Source organism: Danio rerio, chromosome 8 (assembly GCF_052040795.2).
Source record: "Danio rerio strain M-AB ecotype USA chromosome 8, GRCz13ab, whole genome shotgun sequence".
Taxonomy (NCBI): domain Eukaryota; kingdom Metazoa; phylum Chordata; class Actinopteri; order Cypriniformes; family Danionidae; genus Danio; species Danio rerio.
The window spans coordinates 62,117,675-62,131,918 of record NC_141028.1 but is presented as its reverse complement, the minus strand read 5'-3'; the positions used below and the strand labels follow the sequence as shown (position 1 = coordinate 62,131,918).

General features: G+C 39.9%; 1 protein-coding gene across 2 annotated transcripts; it reads left to right on the top strand.

Moving 5' to 3' along the window:
* Positions 1 to 3,962: 3,962 nt before the first annotated feature.
* Positions 3,963 to 14,209, top strand: LOC100332221 (uncharacterized). Of its 2 annotated transcripts, XM_087265709.1 has the most exons (6): positions 3,963 to 4,076; positions 4,835 to 4,926; positions 6,965 to 7,056; positions 8,338 to 8,384; positions 9,416 to 9,499; positions 13,380 to 14,209. In XM_087265709.1, exons 1-6 carry the CDS (start codon positions 3,984 to 3,986, stop codon positions 13,590 to 13,592), a joined length of 621 nt encoding a protein of 206 aa, XP_087121835.1. In that variant the 5' UTR covers positions 3,963 to 3,983; the 3' UTR covers positions 13,593 to 14,209. The 2 variants fall into 2 exon arrangements, with proteins under 2 accessions (XP_087121835.1, XP_087121836.1); XM_087265710.1 differs by lacking the exon at positions 9,416 to 9,499.
* Positions 14,210 to 14,244: the final 35 nt, after the last annotated feature.

The window sequence follows — 14,244 nt, the reverse complement described above, 5'->3', positions numbered from 1 at the left end:
TAATATGTAGAAAAGTGTTGAATAAAAAAAAATGTCATTACAGATAAAAAAAATATTTTTATAGGTTACCATCTTTGAGGAGTAGAGCTGATTTAGTGGGGTCCCTCACAATCGCCTCAAAATCTAAGTTGATTATCAGCTCTATTAATGCTAATTGATTTATGTAAATCAGTTGCCACTACAGGTTAAATGATCAAAAATATGAAATACAAACTAAAGACATTCAACATTACATCTTATTGGATTTATAGTGTTCAAATATTACAATAGAAAAATATTTATTGTGATAAAATATCAAGAATTAGATTGTTTGTTTAAGATCTAGTCTCTTCCTCTTCCCATGATGCACCACAGCGGATACAAAAGGTTACTCCTGATGTTGCTCTGGTTTCTAATATGAGCAGAAAAGAACAAGCAACTATCAGATTCTGAGGATCCTGAACCGGACATGTTGACTGATTTGAGTGAGTTCAAACACACTGGAGCCAGCCAAAGTCTCTTTTATTATCTCTTTTATCATGTTTGGCTCTGTATATAGCAGAACTACACATTTTAAATGTTTTATGTGGTGGAATTAAATGAGTAAATGCACAGTAAATGTAAGTGTAATCCATTTCTGCAGTTGTCTAATGTTTTCACTGTTATGATACTGTTTGGTGTGAACTTGATATACTAAGAAATATTACTACACTATGCCATTGAGGTGAAGTTAGTTTTATATGTGCACATTCATTAATCCAACTCGTAAAACGCTCCCGATATAGTTTACCATGGTACTTTGAATATTAGTTTTGACACTACACGTAAACATGACCTCAAAACAACATCCGCAGAACTATTTATTTGACTGTGAACACTGCTGTTCTCTGATATTTACTGGCTGCTCATTTAATTTTACTATTTACAATTTGCAAAGAATACTCTTCTGAAATTATATTATTAAGGAGAAAGTCTGAATGTAAAAGCAGCTTTACCCCAATCGACATGTGTTTGCTGACGTTCTGCTCAATGCTGCTGTATTTCCATGTCAATGTCGGTCAGTTTATCCAGAACATTTTTAGCCATGATTGTGTTTCTGCTTTATATAGACTCATACTCGACACTCTAAAAAGCTGCTAAATAACACCAAAGGTGGTTCTTTGGCGCGTAATGATAGGGGAACCGGGTGCTTTATAGCAACTTAAGAGATAGATGCTAGGGCTTTGTGAATAAAAAAAATGCATTTGCATTTAGTGAATGAGTTTCTGTCTATAGGAAAGGCACACCCTTCACAGGGGTTAAAAAGATACCTGAAGTTATATATTTATTGTTTTGATTATGTCTATTTCTGAGGGAATGAGACCATTGTACCAGTCGCACTGAGACATTTCAAATGATATCAAACATGATTGATAAAGTCACTTGGGTTGATTTAAAACATTCAGACTTTGAAATGGCCATTCTGTGTGAGTTGGGAAATGTTTCAAATGTAAATGGGGGAAATGAGGGGAGCTGGTTTTTCCCGCATTCTCGCCTGCTGGGTTGTGGAGCCGATTGTCTCTGTTTTTGGCTCATGTTTGAATTGTCAAAGACATCAAAATATTACTGATATCTCACATGTTACAGGGCAAATTAAACATTTTCAATAAAAAATATAAAAACTCTGGTAATTATAAAATATTTTTTAAAAGTCAAACTGTGATCAGCGAAGCTGCTAATGCTGTTTGTGGAGGTGTTTAATCCAGTTTTAATTCAGCTGGTTTGGTGTGCTGCTGCTGCTGCTGCTGTGTGTGTTTGTCTTGTTCTCTCCTCAGTGATTGAGCTGATCTACAGCAGCTGTTCATCAGTGTCTGCATTCAGTCAGAACTGTGCTCATCCACTCTGTCTAGTGGACTGAACTAATCAGCTTATTTGGGGACTAGTGAATGAGGGTGTATGGTGAGATTTGAGACTCTGATAATTTTCTGGAAAACAAAGGTTAGATCTGATGCAGTTATTGTATGTATTTTGTACACAACTGAGCTGTTAATGTTTTACAGTGTAAAACATTACAGTTTAAGTGGTGGTTCCTGCACATGTCTGTAATCATAGGAAAAAGAAAAATGTATCCACCATAATCTGTGCAAAAGTTATTGTATTCCAACTGATGGGAGGTGCTGTACAAGCCACAGGGAGCGATCATTGTTTACATATTTCACTATTCTTTTAGTCTGATCAAACATAATTCAGTGTGTTTGGAGCACGTCAGACATATAAAAGGTTTACTTATGCACATCAGCTTAAAAACAGAGGAGAATGGCCCTGAAGCGCACAGCATAAGGTAAGAGATGACAGCTGTCTGTGCTATCTGGGGCTGCTTAGTGATTATAAATGTATTGTTTTCACTTCTGCGCCATGGAAACACTGCAATTAATTCAACAAATGTTTGATATGTGAATTCATTCATTAATTTTCTTGTCAGCTTAGTCCCTTTATTAATTAAGGGTCGCCACAGCGGAATGAACTGCCAACTTATCCAGCACGTTTTTATGCAGAGGATGCCCTTCCGGCCGCAACCCATCTCTGGGACACATACACACACATTCATTCTCACACACACTCATACACTACTGACAATTTAGCCTAATTAGCCCAATACACCTATACTTCATGTCTTTGGACTGTGGGGGAAACCGGAGCCCCCGGCGGAAACCTACGCAAACGCAGGGACAACATGCAAACTCCACACAGAAACACCAACTGAGCTGAGGCTCGAACCAGCGACCCAGCGACCTTCTTGCTGTGATGCAACAGCACCACCTACTGCGCCACTGCGTCATCGATATGTGAATATAATTCAGTAAAAAGAATACTGGAACCGTTTGAGCACCGGCAAGAGCTTTCATTTGAGCTATAACTTGTACATGTGTCATATGAAAAATATGAAAATGAACCAATGTTCAATACCCAGCTCGGGTATCCAAAATGCTGTGTATTTAAGTGTAAACAACTTTTGTACAGTAGAATAAACACCAAAGTGATGCAGATGTGCATAAAATAGAGATTCTACACTTTCAAACAAAACCACTTAAGCCCTTTAAATCTTAAAGCTAAAGTCGATGATGTCACAGACCCGGTACCGGGTCCAAGTAACATTCACAAGTGATGTCATTCTCAATAAATGTAATATATGCAAAATACATGTAACTGAAAGAAAACCACAAGAATTTAAAAACCACAAGATTCATTTACTTAACACATAAATACTCAAAATATGCGTATATTCTCTGCATACGAAGCTAGTAGAATAATTGCTTAATCAAAATGGCATATAAAGAAAAGTGTGCATATATGTTCATCCATCGACTTTGGAAACTGCTTGTCCAATAGGGTTGCTTGAGCCAGTGGCAGCATCTCGAACAGCTGACTGGGGAAACACAGGAGGGATGGCCAGCCCACTACAGGTTAAACACACACACACACACAAACACACACACACACACACGCACGCACACACACACACACACACACACACACACACTCACACACACTCACACACACTCACACACACTCACACACACTCACACACACCATTCACACTGGAATTCACCTAAATGTTTTGATAGAGGAGAAAACCACAGCACTTTATATAATATACTTTTACACTCATACACTACGGCTGTAATACGTGTAGCAGGGGAAAATTATGTTTAAATATACAGTCATTTAACTGTTATTGTACAGAACCACCCCCCCCCCACACACACACACACACACACACACACACATCAGCCTTAATAATTCAGCTGTCTTACATTTCAGGTGTTCAATATTAAAGTTAAGAAATTTATATTCAAAACATTTAAATGGCATATAATAATCAGTTTTACTAAATTACAACTGTTAATAAATCAAATCAACTTAATTCAGTTTGTGTCAGCATATTTCAACTCTTTAAACACGTCAGAGCGGCAGAGAAAGAGAAAGCGAAAGTGAAAGTGTTTGACACACGGCGCAGTCTGCAGATGTCGGAGGAGCTCGAGCGGACACAAACATCTCGAAAACACAGCAAATATCTTCAGCTTCAGCTCGGGATGGACTCCGTTTGCAGTAAACCGGTATGAATGATCAAGACACACTGAACGCAGCAGAAACACACACACACACACACACACGATCCGCGTCAGGAGCTGTTTTCGGCTTCAGAATCACACACACACACACACACCGGCTAATGTTGGGTAAAGGCTGCAGAAACAGCAGCGAGGTCTTGCTCGGTGGATTATTGACTTTAGTCCGGGGTTAATCATTCATGTTTATTTATATTTCTATATTTACGTTTTCTGAGAAGCGCGTCAGATCTGATACTTCCGTTTACATCCGCTTCTGACCTACTGTCAGTGTCACACACACATACACACACCGTGCGCGCGCATTTACACGCCGGAAGAAACGGAAGGAGCGTCTGTTCTGTAGCTGGATGAAAACTGTAGCTCTGACTTTATTATTTACATGTGCTCTTAACTCCCCCCGCCCCTCTCTCTCCTCTCTCCTCTCTCCTCACTCTTCTCTCTTCTCCTGCTACTCGTTTGTTCATTGCAAAATTAAGAGTATTTCTTTCTGTCGCTTTGGTGCATTTGTTGATTTATCATTATTAATATTTGCAAATTTACTACAAAACAGCACACGGCCATTCAGCAGCAGACAGCTAGCCTCATCAGCATTTCATACACTTCAGGAATAGTAAATCCTGCGATTCTCTCTGACTCTGGACCGTGACTTTAAGAAACTCTTTAATAAGATCATCATTGTGCAGCTATTACTGTCTTGATTTATTTCTGAATGTTATTTAAAGCAGTAAATGTGTTTGTTTCAGGAAAAGAAAAAGCACATACAGAGACTACGGAGTCCCTCATGGTACCATGCTGCCTATCGGCCAAGGTTTGAGGGCAGGAACTTTCACTCTCGGTAAGAAAAGAGTACTAATCAATAAAACACAAATAATCAATAAAACACAAATAATCAATAAAACAGCAATACTCAATAAAACACTAATAATCAATAAAACACTAATAATCAATAAAACAGCAATAATCAATAAAACATTAATAATCAATAAAACACTAATAATCAATAAAACAGCAATAATCAATAAAACACTAATAATTAATAAAACACTAATAATCAATAAAACAGCAATAATCAATAAAACAGCAATAATCAATAAAACACTAATAATCAATAAAACAGCAATAATCAATAAAACAGCAATAATCAATAAAACACTAATAATCAATAAAGCAGAAATAATCAATAAAACACTAATAATCAATAAAGCAGCATTGGTCCAAGATAAGGCTCTCCCCTTGGCGGAGTCATGTGACTGCTCAGCTTGTGTTTTATCTTTGAGCTTTATCCTCTGGGTAGTGGTACAGCAGTGATGGATAATTAAAATATTTTGAAATAAATCACCATTGAGACCCAGAACACACACTTTAACACACTGTAACACACAATAACACACATTAACACACTGTAAAACACTTTAACACACTGTAGCACACAATAACACACATTAACACACTGTAAAACACTTTAACACACTGTAGCACACAATAACACACATTAACACACTGTAAAACACTTTAACACACTGTAGCACACAATAACACACATTAACACACTGTAAAACACTTTAACACACTGTAACACACTGTAACACACATTAACACACTGTAACACACAATAACACACATTAACACACTGTAAAACACTTTAACACACTGTAGCACACAATAACACACATTAACACACTGTAACACACAATAACACACATTAACACACTGTAAAACACTTTAACACACTGTAGCACACAATAACACACATTAACACACTGTAAAACACTTTAACACACTGTAACACACTGTAACACACATTAACACACTGTAACACACAATAACACACATTAACACACTGTAACACACATTAACACACTGTAACACACAATAACACACATTAACACACTGTAAAACACTTTAACACACTAACACACAATAACACACATTAACACACTGTAAAACACTTTAACACACTGTAACACACAATAACACACATTAACACACTGTAAAACACTTTAACACACTGTAACACACATTAACACACTTTAACACACAATAACACACATTAACACACTGTAACACACATTAACACACTGTAACACACAATAACACACATTAACACACTGTAAAACACTTTAACACACTGTAACACACAATAACACACATTAACACACTGTAAAACACTTTAACACACTGTAACACACATTAACACACTGTAACACACAATAACACACATTAACACACTGTAACACACATTAACACACTGTAACACACAATAACACACATTAACACACTGTAACACACAATAACACACATTAACACACTGTAACACACATTAACACACTGTAACACACATTAACACACTGTAACACACAATAACACATATTAACACACTGTAACACACATTAACACACTGTAACACACAATAACACACATTAACACACTGTAACACACATTAACACACTGTAACACACATTAACACACAATAACACACATTAACACACTGTAACACACAATAACACACACTAACACACTGTAACACACAATAACACACATTAACACACTGTAACACACATTAACACACTGTAACACACAATAACACACATTAACACACATTAACACACAATAACACACATTAACACACTGTAACAAACATTAACACACTGTAACACACATTAACACACTGTAACACACATTAACACACTGTAACACACGTTTACTGACTATCTTCACAAAAGTTTCGACACATTGTAAACATGTTTTCAGCCACATTTTTTTCACAAACGATAATAAATAGAAAGCACTGAATGATCTAGTAGTGTGTGTGTGTGTGTGTGTGTGTGTGTGTGTGTGTGTAGCACTGCAGGTTTACAGAGTTTCTTTGTTAGTTTCAGGATCTTCAGGGAGGAGCGAGTGTTCCAGCGGCCGCAGTACAGGAGTCTGCATCTGAAACCCAGAGCTGCACACACAAACGCCACAGGTCAGCAGTGTGTGTGTGTGTGTGTGTGTGTGTTGTCTCTCTGAACACTAGGTGTCAGTGTTGGGCTGTAGATTTGTTTTCACAGTGTGAGCGTCCGCTTCCTATTATTCAGGCTACACATCTGACCGTGAGCCTCAGTGATCACTCAGTCTGTCCAGCTCCACATGCAGCAAACATTTGATAAACGCATGAGCATGCCGGATCAGTGTGTGTGTGTGTCTGTGGAGTTTGCTGATTGTGCAGTTTGAGGACACAAGAGCTGTAAGAACACAAGAGCAGCTCTTTATCAACACTGATTATATCACAGACAACACAACAAACGGGAAACTCATATTAATGATGACTCCTGCGTCACCTGAACATATCTCAAAACATCTGCTGCTGCGGCTGCTGTATGTGTCTATATTCACTCACTCATTCTCCTTCAGCTTAATCTCTTATTTATTAGGGGTCGCCACCGCGGAATGAACCACCAACTATTCCAGCATATGTTTTACAGTTTTTGCAGTTTAACCCTAACCCTTTCAGCTGCAAATCAGTACTGGGAAACACCCATACACATACATTCATACACACACACACACACACACACACACACACACACACTCAAACACACTCACACACACACACACACACACTCATACACTATGGCCAGTGTAGTTGATCAGTTCCCCTATAGCGCATGTGTTTGGACTGTGAGGGAAACCGGAGCACCCGGAGGAAACCCACGCCAACACGGGGAGAACATGCAAACTCCAAACACAAACTGACCAGCCGAGACTCAAATAGAGACCTTCTTGCTGTGAGACCACAGTGCGACACCACTGCACCGCCCGTCAATCATGTGTGCGGCGGCTATAACACTGAAGCGTGTTCATGCCAATGCTGAAGGCCTGAACTCTGTGTGTGTGTGTGTGTGTGTGTGTGTGTGTGTGTGTGTGTGTGTGTGTGTGTGTGTGTGTGTGTGTGTGTGTGTGTGTGTGTGTGTGTGTGTGTGTGTGTGTGTGTGTGTTTCTGAGCTGGCTAAAAATCAGAAGTGGCTTGCTGAAAAAAAATGTTCCTCCCACTCAAACAACACAGTTCTTCAGTGATGATGGTGACTCAGTGTGTGTGTGTGTGTGTGTGTGTGTGTGTGTGTGTGTGTGTGTGTATCTAAGCATTCAGCAATCTGCCTGTGAAAAAACTCAAAAGCTCAAATATTTATGCAGGTTTTTTAAAAGACACACACACACACACACAATAATCTGTTTTTTTCTGTATTCTTCTCTGTTTCTTCTTCAGACGCTCCTGTACCATCAACTGGCGATAGATCATCACTCTCATTCACAGTAAGAGACATGCTGTGTGTGTGTGTGTGTGTGTGTGTGTGTGTGTGTGTGTGTGTGCGTGTGTGTGTGTGTGTGTGTGTGTGTGTGTGTGTGTGTGTGAATAAAGTAAGAGTAGTAGTCTGGTAGAACAGTCTGAAGCTCCAGTGAAACACTAGGAGTGAGCTGAGGTGATGGACACAGTGGTGTTTATAAAGCTGATAAAGACAGAGCCTCGACAGGTCTGTATCCCACAATGCAACACAGCAGTGATATCACAGCAGACTAAACACCTTCGTCACAGTTGTTGCTAATGCTAACTCTACTCAGTGTTGGTGAACTGAAGGCAGTAGATCATCAGTGAGTGTGCGAAGAGCCTGACGATCTGCTGTCTCCTGTCTCATGAAGACCTCCACCTGAAAACATGCTGTGATGCAGGAGTCATGTCTGCCATACCAGCAGGTGGCGATATAACCCTGAGCATGAAGCCATGTTGGCCAATCAGAATCCTGCAAAAAGCAGATGGTGCTGCACAGTCTGATCTGAAATACAGCAGAAACAGCACAGACCAGCGTCAGCCGGCCAGATCGGGAGCTTCTGAACAGACGATATATATATACTGCATGTGCTTCTTCTGTAATACTTTTAATCATGCTGAAGTCCTCAATAGATGATAACAGCTTCCCAGGGGCCAGCGGCTTTAATATTATTGTTATTATTATTATTATTATTGTTATTATTATTATGGGCTACAGGGTGCCCACTGGTGTCCAGTGTTCTGCGAGTGTGTTCCCCATCTGTTTACACACACACACCTGCACGTCTGCTGTCGCTCAGCTCTGGGGTTTTACACCTGATCAATGTAAAATTGACCTTTGACCTCAGATTTCCCTGCTGTCTGTCTTCAGAGCTGCAGATTGTCTTAAAGTTCACTACACTTTAAAGATCTTTAGAGCACACACGTTGGTTGATGATGGTTAGCTGTGGTTAGGGTTTCTAATGAGCATAATCCTGAAAGCTGAAGCTGATCGAGTCCCTCGCTGTGAGTCCTGCAGGTCTTACGAAAGGCCAAGAGAGAATCTGCCTCATCTGTGACCCGAAAAAGAGCCATCAAGAAGAAACAAGAGCAGATTGAGGAGGTAATGTGTGTGTGTGTGTGTGTGCGTGTGTGTCTGTCTGTGTGTGTGTGTGTGTGTGTGTGTGTGTGTGTGTGTGTGTGTGTGTGTGTGTGTGTCTGTGTGTGTCTGTCTGTGTGTGTGTGTGTGTGTGTGTGTGTGTCTGTGTGTGTGTGTGTGTGTGTCTGTCTGTCTGTGTGTGTGTGTGTGTGTGTGTGTGTGTGTGTGTGTTCCACCTAGTGCTCATTTTCTGCCTAGTTTATTTGTTTCATTGTGTTGAAGATGTGATGAGGTGAATATCACATTTCACAATATCTCCTGACGATGATTCAAGCGTGCAGTAAACAGTGTGTGCACATTCAGACGTGTGTATCGTGATAGCGGATTTGTCTGGAGTTTAAAAGGTTTTCAGATGGTGAGGAGTGAAAATGTCAGAACTGTTCCCCTTAAAGCGAGCTGAATTGAACACGTTGTAGCTCATTTCTTACCACTAGCTGGCTAACATGTTTTGTTGAGGCCTTCTGGTTTCCAGTTTATATATTTTTACCCTTTCAGTCACCCAGTACCTGTAGACCATTTACAATACATGTGCTGAATTAGATTAAAATCTGGATGTTTTCAGAGACATTTAAAGGTAAAGGACACATTAGTATAGTCTAATAAGCTCTGTATTGTACACTTTGCTATATAAATAAAGGTCAGCATTGTGTAAGGATTAACGTAAAGACTGTTCTTTTGTCCTATAAACTTTAAAAGCTGTATATTTATAGAGCAAACCCTGTAGACATTTAACCTTCAGGTTATATTAGTGTGAAGATGTTAAAGTCACAGTACCGTTACAGTACAGACACTGTTTGTGGAGTGTTTGCTGTGAGTTTAACGCCTCATTTGGAGCACGGTGCCATTAGTTCAGCTTTTCTCTACTGTTCTGCTCAGTGTGAGCCACGAAAACAACTAGCCAGGAAAAGCCAAGTATTAACAGGGCTTAAAGAACTCATGTCGCTCTGTCATCTTAATCCGTCCAGTATGACAATAACAGTTAGCTTTTCTACAGGTCTTCTCCAGCTCAACACTATTCTTCAATAGTTAAATGCAGAAACTGGGATAGCGTTAATGTATGATTCTGTGCATTTCTGCTCTCTCTGATAGTCTGCTTGTCCATTCTGTGACCAAAGACAAGTTTAATAATCAGCATGAAACAGGCAAAAGCAGACTCTGTCATGAGGAGGTTCTGCTGATGAACCAAACACTAAAATGTAAATTTGTCTCGACACAATGCAGAGACGGCAAATCCGAGCGCTGGTTTGCTGCTTAGAGGAGCCGGGGGTGTGAGTGAGAAACACAAACTCTGGGGTGGATCTGAAGCGGAACCGTAATTATTATAATAATGTGTTGAGCATCAGTTCGGCTTACAGAGTCTAGAGAAGCAGCTCAGGAGGAAAAACCAGTGTCTGTGCGTAAACCCGCGCGCACACACACACACACACACACACACACACACACACACACACACACACACACACACACACACACACACACACACACACACACACACACACACACACACACACACACACCAACAGTAGGTCTTTCGTGAACATATCTGTATTTTCTGACCTGTTGTTAGGTCTGCATCTTCACTGAGTTACACAAGGTGTGCAAGTTAAGTCTGGGTCTATTAGACAAAGTGTTTTCATTGCAATCATGGCCATTCAGTCTATTTTCAAGAAATTGCACAGCAGAGCTCATGATGCGATGACTCAGATACATGCGGAATGATAATTTAACCCCCCGGCGCACACACACACACACACACACACACACACACAGGCGCTCTATCTCTATGGTAACCGCGGATGAGGCAGTAGGTGCTATTTTGAAGAGATCTGGTAATAGCAGCTCAGCACACACAGTTACCTACAGTTACTACAAGACACACCGCAGTAAAGATTTAATCCTTCATGCCTGCTTATCCTCGCATAAATAATAAATGTTGAATAAAGATTTATATTTCGATTAGCATTATTAAAGTCAGAGATTCATTAGCATTTGTTGCTTTATGTAACATTGTGTGTAATGCTGTTATGTAATGCAGATCAAACGTTTGGTGAGGCAAACCTCATGTAAATCACAAAAACATTTTAGAAAGCCTTTAAGATTTGCTCAGGCAAATGCTGCAGTTCCGTCTCCGCTCTCCAGGTGCAGTTTTCTCATAATCTTACAGAGAGAAATCGGCACAGAGAGCCCTTATTCCTTTATTAGGAGAAGATTAAACCCAACGCATGGATCACGTTACACTAGCAATCGCAAGCTCCTCACTGCAGTCATAGCCAGACACACTTATTATTAACCATCAAGACCCGCATGTACACACAGAAAAGTCTTTCTTTTTCTTTTTGAAATAAAAGTAAAGCTCAAGCTCAATTCAGTGTTTTGATTCAGCGCTAGTCAATACTAGTCTAGTCAATACTAGAGGTCTTGAAAATGTGTACAGACCCTGACAGAGCCAGAGATTCCCCAGCAGAACCCTAGGGTTCGGGTTAGGGTTAGGGTTAGGACAGAGATGTTCAGGTCTTTCTTTCATCCAGATGTATAAATCTGTAAGACTGGCTGCAACGTTGGCTCATTTGTCTGGAATGAGGTGCAGATAAGCATTATCAGCATACGAGTAATAGGGAAGCCATTTTCTATTACTATTTTTCTATAGCCATGATCACTTGTAGATTGAGAAGAAAAGTGGTGAGAGAATTAAGCCCTGAGGCATCCCAGCAGTGAGATGTTGAGCAGGAAACTCCATCTCTCCAACAGCTGGAGCACTGAGGTGCAGATGTGGAGGCCTTCATGACAGGAGGATAGGAGGTTAACCGGTTCAGGAGGACCTGGAGGTTTACAGGAAGATCTGGAAATTTACTGGTAGATCCAACACAATCTCACGGCAAGTTTTTGATTTGTGGCTAATTTTTACAAATGCTCATCACCCAATGACGGTTAGGTTTAGGGGCGGGGTTGGGTTGGGGGCCATGCCTCCTTTTTAAAATCGTAGATTCGACTAAACTTGTATGAATTCGTACGAATTAGCCAATAAACTGACAAAATGTAAAATACGATTTCTCATTAGATCAGGCTGGAAGATCTGGAGGTTAGCCAGTTTTGGAGGTTTACAGTAAGGTCTGGAGGTTTACTGGTTCAGGAGGTTTACAGGAGAATCTGAAGGTTTACTTGATTCTCAAGCTGTATTGGTTTTAAGAGTTGGTTTAACTCCAGTTATTTGCTGTGAATGGAAGAAGGAATACTGGTCTGCTGTTCTGTGAAAGTGCTTGATTTAGACTGTATTTCTTAAGCAGCAGGTAAACCTGAGCCTGTTTACCGCTGTGAGGGGAGGTGTTGATGATGTGAGAGCACAGCTGTACCTGAAGAACAGAAGGAGCTGAGAGGGTTTGGATCAAGCCGAATGTGTCTGGTGCAAACGATGCAGGGATGGTGGAAACTGAAGGTAGAAGATGTAAACAGGTCTCACTATGGTACAGTGGTTGTAGTCTGTTAATGTCATCAGAATGTTCCAAACCACTCGTGACGCAGAGCTGGCATTACTGTATAGACACACTGATGTGTCTAACCACAGAACTGAAAGAGGCTATACTAAAATGATCTATGATTTCATTAAGTTTGCGATGCTTTAAATGCTTTCCTCGATGTTCACTGTCAGTGTTCTCTTAAAATAAAATTCAGAGAATTGCACTACAGTTTTAAACATGCTATGTTTTACAATACGATTTGCTAAAGTGCGGTGCAGAGTTTTTCTGTGGTAACAGGTTTATATTCACAACATTTCTACGGAGTTATTGTTAATCATTATATTGTTTGTTGTGTATTAATTTTGAGTTGTGGTTTGTGTAATCCACAGGTCTATCGGCAGGACTGTGATACATTTGGCATGGTCGTGAAGATGTTGGTAGAAAAGGATCCATCATTGGAGAAGCCAATCCAGCTGTCTCTGCGTGAAAACCTGCGGGACATCGGCACTCGCTGCATCCAGGCCATGGAGCAGTTCATCCAGGAGTATGATTCCAGAGAGCGAGGTGCTGCGTCAACCTCCAGACGACCCTCCATCAGCTGAAAACTGAGCCCACATTCACATTAGTACTGTACAGTCAGCTTAAAGGTTTTCACACCTGTAACGATATCAGTGTTTCTGAAAAGGGTCTGAAGTGCTGCTTTGGCTGTCAATAAAATTCGTCACATTTTTGTATTTAAAGGTTTTCATTTGTCTGTACAAGTCGGCTTTTAGAATAATTGCCCCATTAATCCCATAGTCAAGATATATTCAAGTATAAATGTAACGGACATGTTTGCATTTTATGTTTTCTAGCTATATATTATTAGCAAACTGAGACCTGTAGCTTGTAGAGAAACAAGTTTAAAACATTGGTCAAAATGATAAAGTAAGCTTAAACACTTTATAATGTGAAATGTTACTTCAGTATCAATGGTGCTCTAAGCAATTTTGAAGTATGTTTTAACCACATTTTAGCATGTCTGTTAATAATAGCAGCAATATCAAAAGAGCTAGGTTGGTTGGGTTGGTTTTTGTGCTCTCGAATATCAACATTGTTTGGCAAAATTTGTTTAGTGCACTTCAAAGCTCGTTGTCGAGATGCTGGCATTTTAATGTCCTGATAAAAGAGTTGTTTCTATCTGCTTGCATTATTAATTAAAAACATCGTCTTCCACAAACCTGCAGGATTTTGATGATTTCTTTCAGAAGACTG